This window comes from Gossypium arboreum, chromosome 4 (genome assembly GCF_025698485.1).
Source record: "Gossypium arboreum isolate Shixiya-1 chromosome 4, ASM2569848v2, whole genome shotgun sequence".
Lineage (NCBI taxonomy): Eukaryota > Viridiplantae > Streptophyta > Magnoliopsida > Malvales > Malvaceae > Gossypium > Gossypium arboreum.
Window position 1 is genome coordinate 115,984,011 of NC_069073.1, and position 13,556 is coordinate 115,997,566.

At 31.4% G+C, this 13,556-nt stretch overlaps 1 protein-coding gene and 1 long non-coding RNA gene across 2 annotated transcripts; one reads left to right on the forward strand and one right to left on the reverse strand.

Annotated features, from left to right (window-relative positions):
* Positions 1-1,339: 1,339 nt before the first annotated feature.
* Positions 1,340-2,422, forward strand: LOC108459576 (sulfated surface glycoprotein 185-like). The gene has a single exon (XM_017758967.2). It carries the CDS (start codon positions 1,675-1,677, stop codon positions 2,149-2,151), a length of 477 nt encoding a protein of 158 aa, XP_017614456.1. The 5' UTR covers positions 1,340-1,674; the 3' UTR covers positions 2,152-2,422.
* A 2,610-nt stretch (positions 2,423-5,032) lies between these two features.
* LOC128291703 (uncharacterized) lies at positions 5,033-5,738 on the reverse strand. The gene is made up of 2 exons (XR_008281523.1): positions 5,611-5,738; positions 5,033-5,343 (listed from the first exon to the last, which is right to left on the reverse strand). It is a non-coding gene; the product is annotated as an uncharacterized LOC128291703 (long non-coding RNA).
* Between the last annotated feature and the right edge of the window lie 7,818 nt (positions 5,739-13,556).

A 13,556-nucleotide genomic window follows, 5' to 3' on the forward strand; every position in this document is an offset into this window, starting at 1 on the left:
TTGGTTATTAACCTAGTGACATAACTTGTGATTACTTATAACTTTTCATTTGCTGCTATTAAAAATATATATAATGAAAATGGTCCAACAATTTTAAGAACATTGAATGGAATGATTCTTAAAAATATTATTTATAAAATTTAATTAATTAAAATATTTAAAACAATAGATAACAAAACTTAACCCAAAAAAAATCATCTATCACAATTTAATTACAACATGATAGTATGAACAAAATTAAATAACTTTTGTTTAGTTTGAACTCTCATCATTTAATTACGAAATAAGAGAATCTTGGCATTTAAATGATTGGGTAAATGAACAAACTACACAATTGGATCCTTTTAGTATTTAATTATTTAATTTAAGCAAAAAGTATACTATTAAATTCTCTGCACAAAATTCACGCCTTCATTCCCAAAGTAAAAATGCACATATATGCCTAAATTAATCTCCAAAATTTAGGCATTAACATTCTCATCTCTTCTAATTACAAACTTACCGACCCATTAACTTGGAAAATGTTATTTGTATATTTATAAATTGTCGTGTTCAAATTTACACATATAATACATCATATATCACATCTATTCCTCTTCTATAAAAAAAACAGAGTAAATTATACTATTAATTATTAAATTATGAATAAATTTTAATTTAGTTATTTAATTAAAAATTATATTTTAATCATTAAACTATTTAAAATTTTTATTTAAATCATTAAACTGTTTTTTTTCTTTTTAAAGTTTAGCTAGAGATCTCCTAGCGACAAGTTAGTGATCGAGACCTATCAATAAGTACAAAACATAACTTAGATCTATGTAGATATTATCGTCAGTATTGAAAATTAGTTAACAAGTTATTTGAATTTTAGTTTACTTTGTGACATCTAAAATTATTTTATAAAAAAATAAATTATATAAAAGAAAGAAGAAAAATTTTTAATTGATGTAAACTGTATAATAAAAAAATTATATAACATCAATTTTAACATATTGATATCTTAATTTTATTTTTTTAATTTCACCACGAAATAAAACTTACACATAATTTTGGTGCATTACAGTCATTGTTTAATAAAATATAGTAGACAGTAGTTATTGTTATAGGGTATAGTTATAGTTGATCGAATATAGGGTATAGTTATAGATTATACAGATAAGGGGAATACGGGGGCTGTTAATGAAAGGGTAATCCCCACCCCAGCCCTATGCAGCAACCACCTCCATCCGACATAGCAGACATGCCTGTCAGTCTCCGGCTCGATTCCCAAAATATTCCCCCAACAGTTAAACTCTAACGCTACATTGATTTATCTGATTAACTCCTTAAATCCATTCTTTCTTAATTAATAACCCAATCTCTACAACTACAAGTCTAGAGCCTTGAGCTATAGTTCTAAAAGATTGAGCATTGAGCACAATTTTGGATGCATTGCAGAGTTCAATTTTTTTTCTCTCTTGAAATGGCCTTCACGTGCAATGATCACATAACCTTTTTCACCCCTTGGATCCCAAGTCCAACTTCCCTCACCAAACTCACAATGGAAACCCGACCCAACCAACATCCTATCTTCACTAAACCAAACCAAAACACACCCCGTTTCAAATTTGCTGGTTTTTTTTAAGCTCACTCTACTAATTTTTGCTTTTCTCCTCCTAGTACAAAAACAAAATGTGTTATGTGGGGAAAGCAACAAAGATCTTCATCTTCATAGTTACAGCGTTGGTGGTATTGGGTCTTGTCTTGGGATTCGGGCTGCTTCGTCACCATAAGTCGCACTCACACAAATGCTCCGGCGGCGACTCTTGTCCTCCTCCTAATTTCTTCCCTAACCCTATCTCCACCCCTAATTCGCCACCCTTTTCTTCTTCTTCCTCCTCTTACAACCCTCCTTCTCCTGCCATTGGGTCTAACCAGCCCACCTCCCCTAACTCACCACCTACCTCAATCCCTACTGCTAACCCACCACCAACACCATCCACCCCACCAGCTGTCCAGGACCCTACTCCTACACCTCCGCCGCCTGACGCTAACCCAAATCCTCCACCACAATCTCCTCCTCCTCCTCCTCCTCCTGCAGTGCTGCCAGTGCCACCCTACAATCAGCCTACTCCGGTACTGGTGGCTCCAGGTCCTGTGCATGCTTAGACTAGCTGGTTAGTTCCATTAAAAAATAAACGTTTTTTTTTTTTTCTACTTTCAATTTTCTTGAATTAAGTAATTTTTTTAGATGGGTTGTATAGTGGTGGGGATGATAATGGGTGAGATTTGGATTAGATTTTGATAATGGTGAATTTTGTTTTTTATTATTATTCATATTGAGAATTTAGTGATTTACCTACACAACCCACTTATCAGATGTAATGAATTGTGCATCTTGTCTGAAAAATTGACAAAAATGGTTGTCGATTCTTTTGAATCTGGTGTTTTATCTTAGAATTTTATTCTTTATTGGATCAAATTTAGGCTGTAACGTGAAGCCATTGTTGTTGATTAACATGGGTAACTTTAACAATGATGAATTGTTGGTGAATTTTAACAAATTATAGGTGAAATGGTTTTCTCCATTGTTGTTGGTACGATTGGGAACCTGTAAATCATACCGCCCTCCGTTGGTGGTGACTCACTTTCTTGTTTTGGTAATTGGTAATTTTACAATTGAGTTGTGTGTCTCAGGCGATATTAACTCAATTAGCGGTGCCACACTCATGATATTGGTGAAATGAATTGTGTAACAAATATATTTAATTAAATTATGCTTTGGTTGCAATATTAAAGTTCATAATATTTTTTTAAATAAGTAAATTTTATTGATTTATAAAATATAAAAATTAAAATAAAAACACACTCATAATAATATAATTTATTATATATATATATATATATGAATATTTTGATAATTTTTTTATACAAATATGCTTAAGAGTTAAAGAGCTTAAATAACTAAATATAATTAGGGACAGAGTCAAGGATTGGTAAGGGCTCGATCTTCTCTAAAATGAAAAATTTCACCTTTAGTTTTTGTATAATTTTAAAATTTTAAATTAGTATATGATAAAATTATACTTTGGTCCTTAAAAATAAAAAAAATAATTTAATCCTCTAAAGTTATAAAGATAAAGGTTATAAAAATAGTAAAATTTTACTTTTATTATCGTAAAAATATATTTTTAATTTCGAAATTTTAAGAAATTTAAAAAAATTGCCTTTGAGTATAATATAAATGGATAGATAAATGATTTAATACTTGATTTGACGGTCTACATAAAAGGTAAATTATTAGTTTAGTATTTGGAGAATTTTTTTTTTTTTTTGTAGTATTTTTCACTCAATCCACCATGTTGATATCTCTCCCCCTTCTTGTTGTCATTACAAAAAAATCACCCACGAGGCTTGGAAAACCAACCAAATATTGCCACGTATAAAAATTGTCAATTTCGTGCCATATCAACAATGCTATCTCATAATAAATGGAAAATTATATAAAAAATCATTGAAAATGAAAAAATTTAATTTTAGAATTATAAAAAAAATAACTTTGAACTTGTTATTATGCTTAAATTAAAAAAAATCTAAAAAGTAACTAAAATGCAAGAAATTTGTAAAAAAATTAAATTTAAAAACATAAAAATCTAAATTTTGAGTTTTTATTTATAAAATTATGATTAAAATCGAAAAAAATTAAAAAATCTTTAAAATTTTGAAAATTCCAAAAAGAGTAAATTGTTATAAAATAAAGAGAGATGGAGAGAATAAAAATAAAGAAAATATGAAAGTAATAGAGAATGTGCTTTATTAATCAAAGGAGTAATTACAATGCTTAATCGAATCTTTATTTATAAGCATAAGAAGTATAAAATAAGTAGAGATCTAATTCTAATAATTATTAGAATTTAAAGTATATTAAAACTTTATCTTGATAATGATGGACATCCACTTAATAAAATATTCATAATACTCCCCATTGGATGTCTATTGATAGATAATGTGCCTCGTTAAAACCTTATTAAACCTTATTAGGAAAACCTTATAGGATAAAAACTTAATGAAGGAAAAAGAGTACACAATCTATAATACGCATAATATGTTGCCTCATTAAAAACCTTACCAGGAAAACCCAATGGGACAAAACCTCGATTAAGGGAAAAAGAGTGCAACGCGTATTTACTCTTCCTCATGAAAACATCACATGTTTTCTAATATTCTACATATTCAATCTTGAATACTAGTTTTTCAAATGACTATTTGAATGTATTGCTAACCATTTATATCACCATTCTTTTAAAAGTCATGAGTGATGAAAATTTAGGGAAATATATTTTTATCTCTTCAGAAGATTCAACAATAATCATAACAAACTTTAATTATGATTCTTTTATAAAAACACAAATAGGTATTTTGGATCATTTTATAATCCTCCTTCAACTATTATTCACTAAGTCAAATTTACCACAAATGTTCAATTATTTCAATTCATATAAATGAATAATTTCCGAGATTTTAATATGCTTCTAGCATCCTAAATCTTTCAAGGATTTTAATATAAACTTTACTATATAGTGATTCATAAAAGGCTATAACAATAACCATTAGACTCAAGTTAAATCTTTTATAAATTGTCAATTTAATAATATATCTAAAGGTTTATTGCATCCACCACAAAAGAATATTATATATTTTAATAATCAATGCCAGGACTTAGCGAAAAACTTCATATTTTTATTATGCTTTTGCAAAAATACTTTAATTGCACCCTCACTGGCTTTATACCTTTAGATATTTGGACTACTGGTCAAAAACTCCAAAAATTTAATTGTACATGAGTTGCGTCTTTCAATTTTGATCAATTTATTCTATATCTATATTTCTAAATAGATTTATTCAGGATCCTCCTTTTATTTTATTATTTCAATAATAATATTGCATGCAAAATCATTATCGGCCACTTATTATTCGGTTCCACATTTTATCAAATTGACATAACTTATCGAGATCTCTTAAGTTCTTTATTTTAAAATTCAGTTTCAGGTACTTGAATCTCTTCTGAAATTTTACTATTAGTTATTGTTGTAGGCCAATTTTGGCCCAAATACAACCAAATACCCACCCCAATTTCATCAGCCCAACATCATCAAACCTAATCTAAACCAACAGCCCACCTAAACTAACCCACTAACCCTAGCCCACCATCACCAAACATTTTCCAGCAAAGAAAAAAAACAGCACACCCCTCAACCTTGGCCAACACTCTCCCATGCTGTCTGCCACCAGCACCACTCCCACTCTCCCATGTTGTCTGCCACCAGCACCATCACACACCCCACCGTCCATGCCCATGCCCTGCAAACAAGCAAAACAGAAGTAAGAATAGAAAATAATAATAAAGTATGTAAAAATTAGGCTATATAAAGCCATCCAAACAACAAACGTAAAGGGGGGAGGATGTACAAAAAGTTTGTATCAAAAGCAAAAGAAAAAAGAAAAACTTAGAAGGTGAACTTCAATTTTTTTCTCTGTTATCTCAATCTTTCTGTTTATCTTTGCTTTGTTTTTTTATTTCATTAACTTACTTTAAAACAAAAGAATCAAGGAAGAAAAGAGTCTTACCGGATCTACCCCGTGGCCGCTCCCCTCTCCGTTCGGCACGGTGAACCGCCGGCGATGATGGGTGTTGAAACCTTAGCTGAAGAAAGGAGGAAGAGATAAAAAGGGGAGGGGTTTAAGAGCAATTTTTCAGAAAAAAAAACATATAAAGGTTAAAATGGTTTTAAATAAAAAATTTGAAAAGTCAAAAGGAAACGGCGCCACTAACAATGATTTGTATGTTTCTACTTTTAGGGATATTTGTCCCCCTGGTCCCTCAACCTCTCCAGTGCGCTGCAATTTAGTACTTTAGTTACCTTTTTCCTATGATTTTGCAATTTGGCCACCTAATTCTCTGAGGTTTTCAATTTAGCCCCGTACCAAGCACTGCGTCTTAATGATTGGGGATATTTCTGTTTTCGGTCCTCCCATGTTGCGCGCATATTGCAATCTAGTCCTCTCCTCCTTATTTTCTTTTCAAATCTGCCCCACAACTTTGTTTTTAGTTTAATTTTAGTCTTGTTTTTGTTTTTTTCGTTTTTTTTATCTAAATATCCTTATTATTATTATTATTATTATTATTATTATTATTATTATGTGCTTTTGTTATATGCGTATATATATATGTATTTGTATTAGGTTTTTTCTATTTTAATATTTCTAATGCTATACTTGCCTTTATATTTCAACATTATTATTATTATTATTACCAATGTTTATATATGTTTTATGTATATATGTATATATATATATATTTACGTATAGGCTTATTTTTACTTTACTTCAATATCTTTATTGTTTTTGTTTTGTGTTTCAATATTATTATTATATTTATTATTATTATCATTATAATAGTGTATATTTCTATTTAAGTACATAGATTTATATATATAGTATTTTTGTTATGTTACATTGTTGTTTTTTGTATTTTAATACCATTACTATTATAATCATTAACCGTAGTATATGTTTTGTTATATACGTATATATTTTATATATTATGTATATTGTTACTTTTAATTATACATATTACGTATATATTAAATATCGTACTATTCATGTATTATATCATATATGCACATATCTTTAATATATATATAAGTATATCTTTATGTAATACTAGTATTATTATTAATATTAATATGTTTTTTAACATCGTAATTATATCAGTATATATTATGTAAAACGTTTTAATATTATATTATATATATGCTTTATATATATTATGAACATGTATTTTCAATATTATTAGTTAAATTTTGTATATATTACCCTATGTACATATTTTAATAATACAAGTTACATATACCTATTTACTATCTTATGTATATACTTCAAACACTATATATAGTATATTTCTAACACTATTACTATTTATATATATATATATATTTTACATATATACTTTTAATTATCTTTATATGTATATTCATCGTGTTCTCATTGTGTTCTCGTATTTCATACTATTGTTACATTTAATATCGCGCGCATTGTCATTGTTTTTAATATTATTGTTGTATGTATTATGTGCCTTGATGTATTTCCAACTATTATCTTTCGTTTCCCGCCCATTTTTATATATTACCCCGTTGTTCATTATTTTAAAATATTTATTCGTGTTTTTATTTATTTCAATAAGCAATGCAATGTACCGATTTAAACACTATGCCATCGATTTCATCGCTATGTTGGGTGAATATCAATCGACTCGTGTTAAAACGGTATATCCTTCTCAATACGAAACGAAACTTGAAATTTCTCGCGTTTTGATCGGATCACGATTCAATGTTATTTTGGACTAGCAAATTTTGAAAATTAAGACAACACTTGTTTATAAGATACCAATTTTGGGTGTCGCGAGGGTGCTAATACCTTCCTCGTGCGTAACTGACTCCCGAACCCAAATTTTTCTCTGGACTTTCACGTAGACCTAAACTTGGCCTTCTTTTTGTTCTAAAATAAATCTAATTGGTGTCCGATCACACCTAGGAAAAAGGATCGGTGCATAGGCATAAGTAAATGAATCTTGTAAATGTTGGCATAGGTTTAATTATGTTAGTGGGCCTCTATGAAAGCCCAAACTTAAAATAGAACCCGACAATTTTAGTTAATTTTTGTTCCATAAGAAAAAGGGGGTGAAATTATGAAATAGAACCTATGTGAAAATGTTTGAAAATGCTATAGGCTAAATTGAAGTGACCAAATAAATAGGAGTGCAAAATAGGAGGATTTGCATGACAAACCTCCCATTTTACATGAAGTGGCCAGCCATCATGTTGAATGTAGACAAAATGTACACTTGATATCCATAATTTATGGTACAAATTGATACAAATTGATAATAGGTTAGGTAAATGTTTCATGATAATGTGTTAGGTAAATGCTTCATGATAATAGGTTAGGTAAATGTTCCATGATAATGGGTTAGGTAAATGTTTCATGATAATGAGTTAGGTAAATGTTTCATGATAAGAATATCATGTCTTTTGTATTAAAGAATTGAATGGATGAAATATGAAGTTTTATTAAAAGAAAAAGGGGTGAAAAGAACAAAGTTTTTTCCATCTTTGTTCATCATAGCTGAAAATTAGAGAAGAGAAAGGAGAGGAGAAAGCTCTTGAGTATTCGGTCATTAGGAGGAGAAAAATTGAAGGTAAGATCTTGGTACCTTGCTTCTATTTTGAGGTTCATGAGTTCTTCTTGATTCTACCTTAACTCTTGAAGTATATTTTGATTTTTAGTTGTGTTGTGAGCATTTAGTCATGAATTAAAATGAAGGAAATGGTTGTTGTTTCATGTTCTTTTGATGAAAAAATGGAAGATAGGTGAAGTTGAGCCAAACAAATGAGCATGCATGTGCCTTAGATGTTAAAGGGAAAAATCAGCTAACATGTTGTGCTTTAAAATGATGAAATGGAGATTATACTTAAGTAAAATCATAGATATGTGATGATTGATTGGTGATATACATGTTTAAATAACAAGCATGCAAGTTAGGTGTGAAAGAGTGATTTGATAATAAATCTGCTGTAACGCCCCCACACCCGAGACCGTCGCCGGAGTCGAGTATGAGGTGTTACTAAGCTTAGTTTAACATTTTTAGAACTTTGGATTATTTGTTTCTACATTCACAGCTTTTAAGCTACTTGCGTCACAGTCACAAGAAAAATCATATCTCCAGTTACGAAACTCGAAATTAAGATCCGTAAATTTTTCCTGAATTTAGACTCATATAACTATATACTAATTTTTTTCTAGAATTTTTGGTTGGGCCAATTAGTACAGTTTATTAGTTAAAGTTACCCCTGTTTCAGGACTCGACTGGTCTGACCTCTGTTTACTACGAACCATATTTCTCTCTGTAAAAAATTCATATGACTATGAGGTTTGTTTATACTAAAACTAGACTCAATAAGGATTCTGAGGATATAAAATACACCACCTAATTATATCTTTAAAATTTATGGTGAATTTCTAAAGTAGGAACAGGGGATTCAGAAACTGCTATGACTCTGTTTCACTAAAATTCAAATATCTTCTAACATATACTTCCTTTACTTGTTTCATTTGTTTCATGTGAAACTAGACATAATAAGATTCAATTTGATATGTATTTCACCACCAAATTCAATTTCTATGATTTTTAGTAAATTTTCAAACTCGCATTAGTGTTGCTGCGGTATTCTGTTTATGGTAAATTTCATCCTTTTTATGAGTTTTTATGCACTAAGTATCTTAATAGTTTTCCTTAACATCAAACATAATCTAAACTAACCATTTTCATAATTTATCATTATCAAGCATTTCCTCAACCATTTCACAACCATACCATAAGATCATTTACACAAAATGGGTATATTGCTATACATGCCATACTTAAATTTACTGAGCCATTTACCAAAAGTCTTCGGATAGTGTGGTGAGCCTTGACCTATCCCGACTCTCGAGCTGGCTTGTCCAAAACTACAATGAGTAAGAAGGAGGAGTAAGCATAAATGCTTAGTAAGTTCATATGCAAATAATAAGTAACATAACAAACAGTTATACCGGTCAACATTAGCATACATCACTAAAACACATATCACATTTTAATCATTCTTCATCATCTTATTACCTTATCGTGGTTGTATCAATACTCAACCCGAGGGTTAAATACATACCTGTCCAAAATATCCATTTCATATCACTTACCAATACGTCTCTTTACATCTCGAAATTTTCCTCCATTTGAGTAGAACTTTACCCGTTGAACACATCGGAATATAATTCGGATACATGGATAACTTGCACATAAGTGCCATATATACAATCAAGCAATCATGTAACCGCCCATAAGCGAACTCGGACTCAACTCAACGAGCTCAGGCGTTCGCATCCATAAGTGAACTCGGACTCAACTCAACGAGCTCGGATGCCTAGTTACATCTCACGAACTCGGACTCAACTCAACGAGTTCGGACATTCGCATCCATAAGTGAACTCGGACTCAACTCAACGAGTTCGGATGCTCAACCATCCTAGTGACATGTCACTTGTATCCTAATCTATTCCTAAGGTTCAAACGGGCTTTTTCCTCGAACACTTATCCTTGCCGTCTTTCGTAGAATGCCGAAATCAATACTCGGTAACAATTATATTTAACAAGTAGTTCACATAATTTACATATTATTTGAAATTAACCACAAAGCATACATTTCATAATAAAATTCAGCGTAACACATAATTAATATCAATAACTTAAAAATAACAATTATGCTACATTATTTACACATGAACTTACCTTGGTACCAAAATACAAAGATTTTGCAATTTAGTCCACAATCTTTTCTTTTCCTCGATTGAGGTCGATTCCACGTCTTTCTTGATCTAAAATAACACATTTAGCTTATTTAATACTCACATTATCAAATTAATCCTTAACTCAAATTTTGGCAAAATTACAATTTTACCCCTAAACTTTTACATATTTACATTTTTGCCCCTAGGCTCGGGATTAAACTTTATTCCTTATTCTTATGTTTTACAACATGCTGATCACTTTTCTCTTCTATGGCAACATCAAATTCTCACTCTAACATGTACTTGTGACTATTAGGTATTTTTCTTGATTAAGCCCTTTTACTCGTTTTTGCTTAAAATCGAGTAGTACAAGTTGTCTAACATAATTTAAAACTTCATATTCTATCATAAAACATCAAAATACACAAATTTCACCTATGGGTATTTTTCTAAATATAAACCCTAGGTTAAATTATTGCTAACATAAGCTTTATCGAGTTACCGGGATCTCAAAAACGTAAAAATCATTAAAAACGGGGCTTGGAATCACTTACTATGGAGCTTGGAAGCTTGAAACAAACCCTAGCTATGGAGAACCCTTGAAATTTCGGCCTAATGAAGAAGATGGACAAAAATTGGCTTTTAATTTTGTTTTTAATTCATTTTAATAACAAAATGACCAAAATACCCTTACTACTAAACTTTCCAAAAATTCCTTCCATGTCCTAATTTGTCCATGAACTTAAAATTGGTCAAATTGCTATTTAAGACCTCCTCATTAATATTCCAAAACAATTTCATACTAAAAGCTTCTAGAATGCAAGTTTTGCAACTTATTCGATTTAGTCCCTACTTTCAATTTAAGCACTTTAGGCATAGAATTTCATCACGAAATTTTCACACAATCATACAATCATATCATAAACATCAAAATCATTGTAAAATAATTATTTCTATCTCGGATTTGTGGTCACAAAACCACTATTCCGATTAGGCCCTGATTCGGGATATTACAACTCTCCCCCCCTTTAAGGATTTTCGTCCTCGAAAATCTTACCTGTAAACAAATGTGGGTATTGATTTCTCATAGTTTCTTCGGATTCCCATGTAGCTTCTTCTACTCCATGCCTTTGCCACAACACCTTCACAAGTGCAACACTTTTATTTCTTAGTTGTTTGACTTCTCGAGCTAAAATCTTAATCGGTTCTTCTTCATAAGTCATATCCGGTTGCAGTTCAATTTCTGTCGGTGAAATTATATGTGAAGGATCCGAACGATACCGACGTAACATAGATACGTGAAACACATCATGAATCTTTTCTAATTCAGGTGGTAATGCTAGCCGATATGCTACCGGTCCAACTTTTTCAATTATTTCATACGGTCCAATAAAACGCGGACTTAACTTGCCCTTTCGTCCAAATCTAAGGACTTTCTTCCATGGAGACACTTTCAAAAATACCTTATCACCAACTTGAAACTCAATGTCCTTTCGCTTTAGGTGCGCATAAGATTTACATCTATCTGAAGCGACTTTCAAACAATCTCGAATTATCTTCACTTTTCTTGATTTCTTTTATTAAATCAACTCCATAAATCTGATTTTCCTTGAGTTCAGTCCAATACAAAGGCGTTCGACACTTGCGACCATACAATGCTTCATAAGGTGCCATTTTCAAGCTCGTCTGATAGCTATTGTTGTAAGCAAATTCTACCAACGGCAAATATCTTTCCCAACTTCCTTGAAATTCCAATACACAACATCCGAGCATGTCTTCAAGAATCGAATTACTCTCTCGATTGTCCATCGGTTTGTGGATGAAAAGCAAGATCGAAATTTAACCGTACCTAACGCGTCTTGCAACTTTTGCCAAAACCGCGAGGTAAACCTTGGATCTCTATCTGAAATAATCGATAATGGTATTCCGTGTAATCTAACAATTTCTTTAATATACTGATTCAGCCAACTTGTTAAGAGAATAATTAAACGCATCGGATAAAATGAGCCGACTTAGTTAATCTGTCAACTATTACCCAGATGGCATCTTTCTTTCCCGGAGTCAATTGCAATCTTGAAACAAAATCCATAGTAATTCGATCCCATTTCCATTTAGGAACCATAATAGGCTGGAGTAATCCTGAAGGTACTTGGTGTTCGGCTTTCACCTGTTGACAAATTAAGCATTTGGACACAAACTCTGATATATCTCTTTTCATTCCATTCCACCAATACATTTTCTTCAAGTCATTATACATTTTCGTACTACCCGGATGAATCGAGAAATAACCACTATGTGCTTCCTGTAGGATCTTTTGAATCAATTCCTCATTCTTCGGTACACAAATCCGATCTTTAAACATTAAGCACCCATCAGAACCAATTTTGAAATCTGACTCTGTATCTACTTCACACTGTTTTCTCTTGGCTTGCAAATCTTGATCATCTTTCTGAGTTTCAGAAATCTCTTGTAAAAACATTGGTTTTGCTCTTAACTCTACTAGAATCGAGCTATCATCTGACACGTTCAACTGAGTGTTCATAACTCTCAAAGCAAACAACAACTTTCTGCTCAAAGCATCAGCAACCACATTCGCTTTTCCCGGATGATAATCAATAACAAGCTCGTAATCTTTCAACAACTCCAACCATCTTCGTTGTCTCAAATTCAAGTCTTTTTGTGACATCAAGTACTTAAGACTTTTGTGGTCGGTATATACCCGACATTTTTCACCATACAAATAATGTCGCCAAATTTTCAAAGTAAACACCACATGACCAATTCCAAATCGTGAGTAGGATAATTCCTCTCATGAGGTTTTAAGCGCCTCAAGCATATGCCACCACTTTTCCTTCTTGCATGAGCACACACCCCAAACCATTTAGAGAAGCATCACTATACACCACAAATTCTTTACGATTCGGCTATACTAACACCTGGTGCCTCTGTTAATAACTTTTCAATTCTTCAAAACTCTGTTGACATTCTTCCGTCCATTCAAATTTAACATCCTTTCGGAGTAATCTAGTTATAGGAGCAGCAATTATAGAAAATCCATTTACAAACCGCCGATAATACCCAGCTAGCCCCAAGAAACTTCTAACTTTAGTTACGTTTTTCGGTGGTTTCCAATCAACAATGGCTGAAATTTTACTAGGATCAACCCGTATACCATCACCTGAAACAATATG

What these genes read in the sequence shown, in the direction of transcription:
- LOC108459576 (XM_017758967.2), top strand. Translation starts at nt 1,675, where the DNA reads ATGTGTTATGTGGGGAAAGCAACAAAGATCTTCATCTTCATAGTTACA.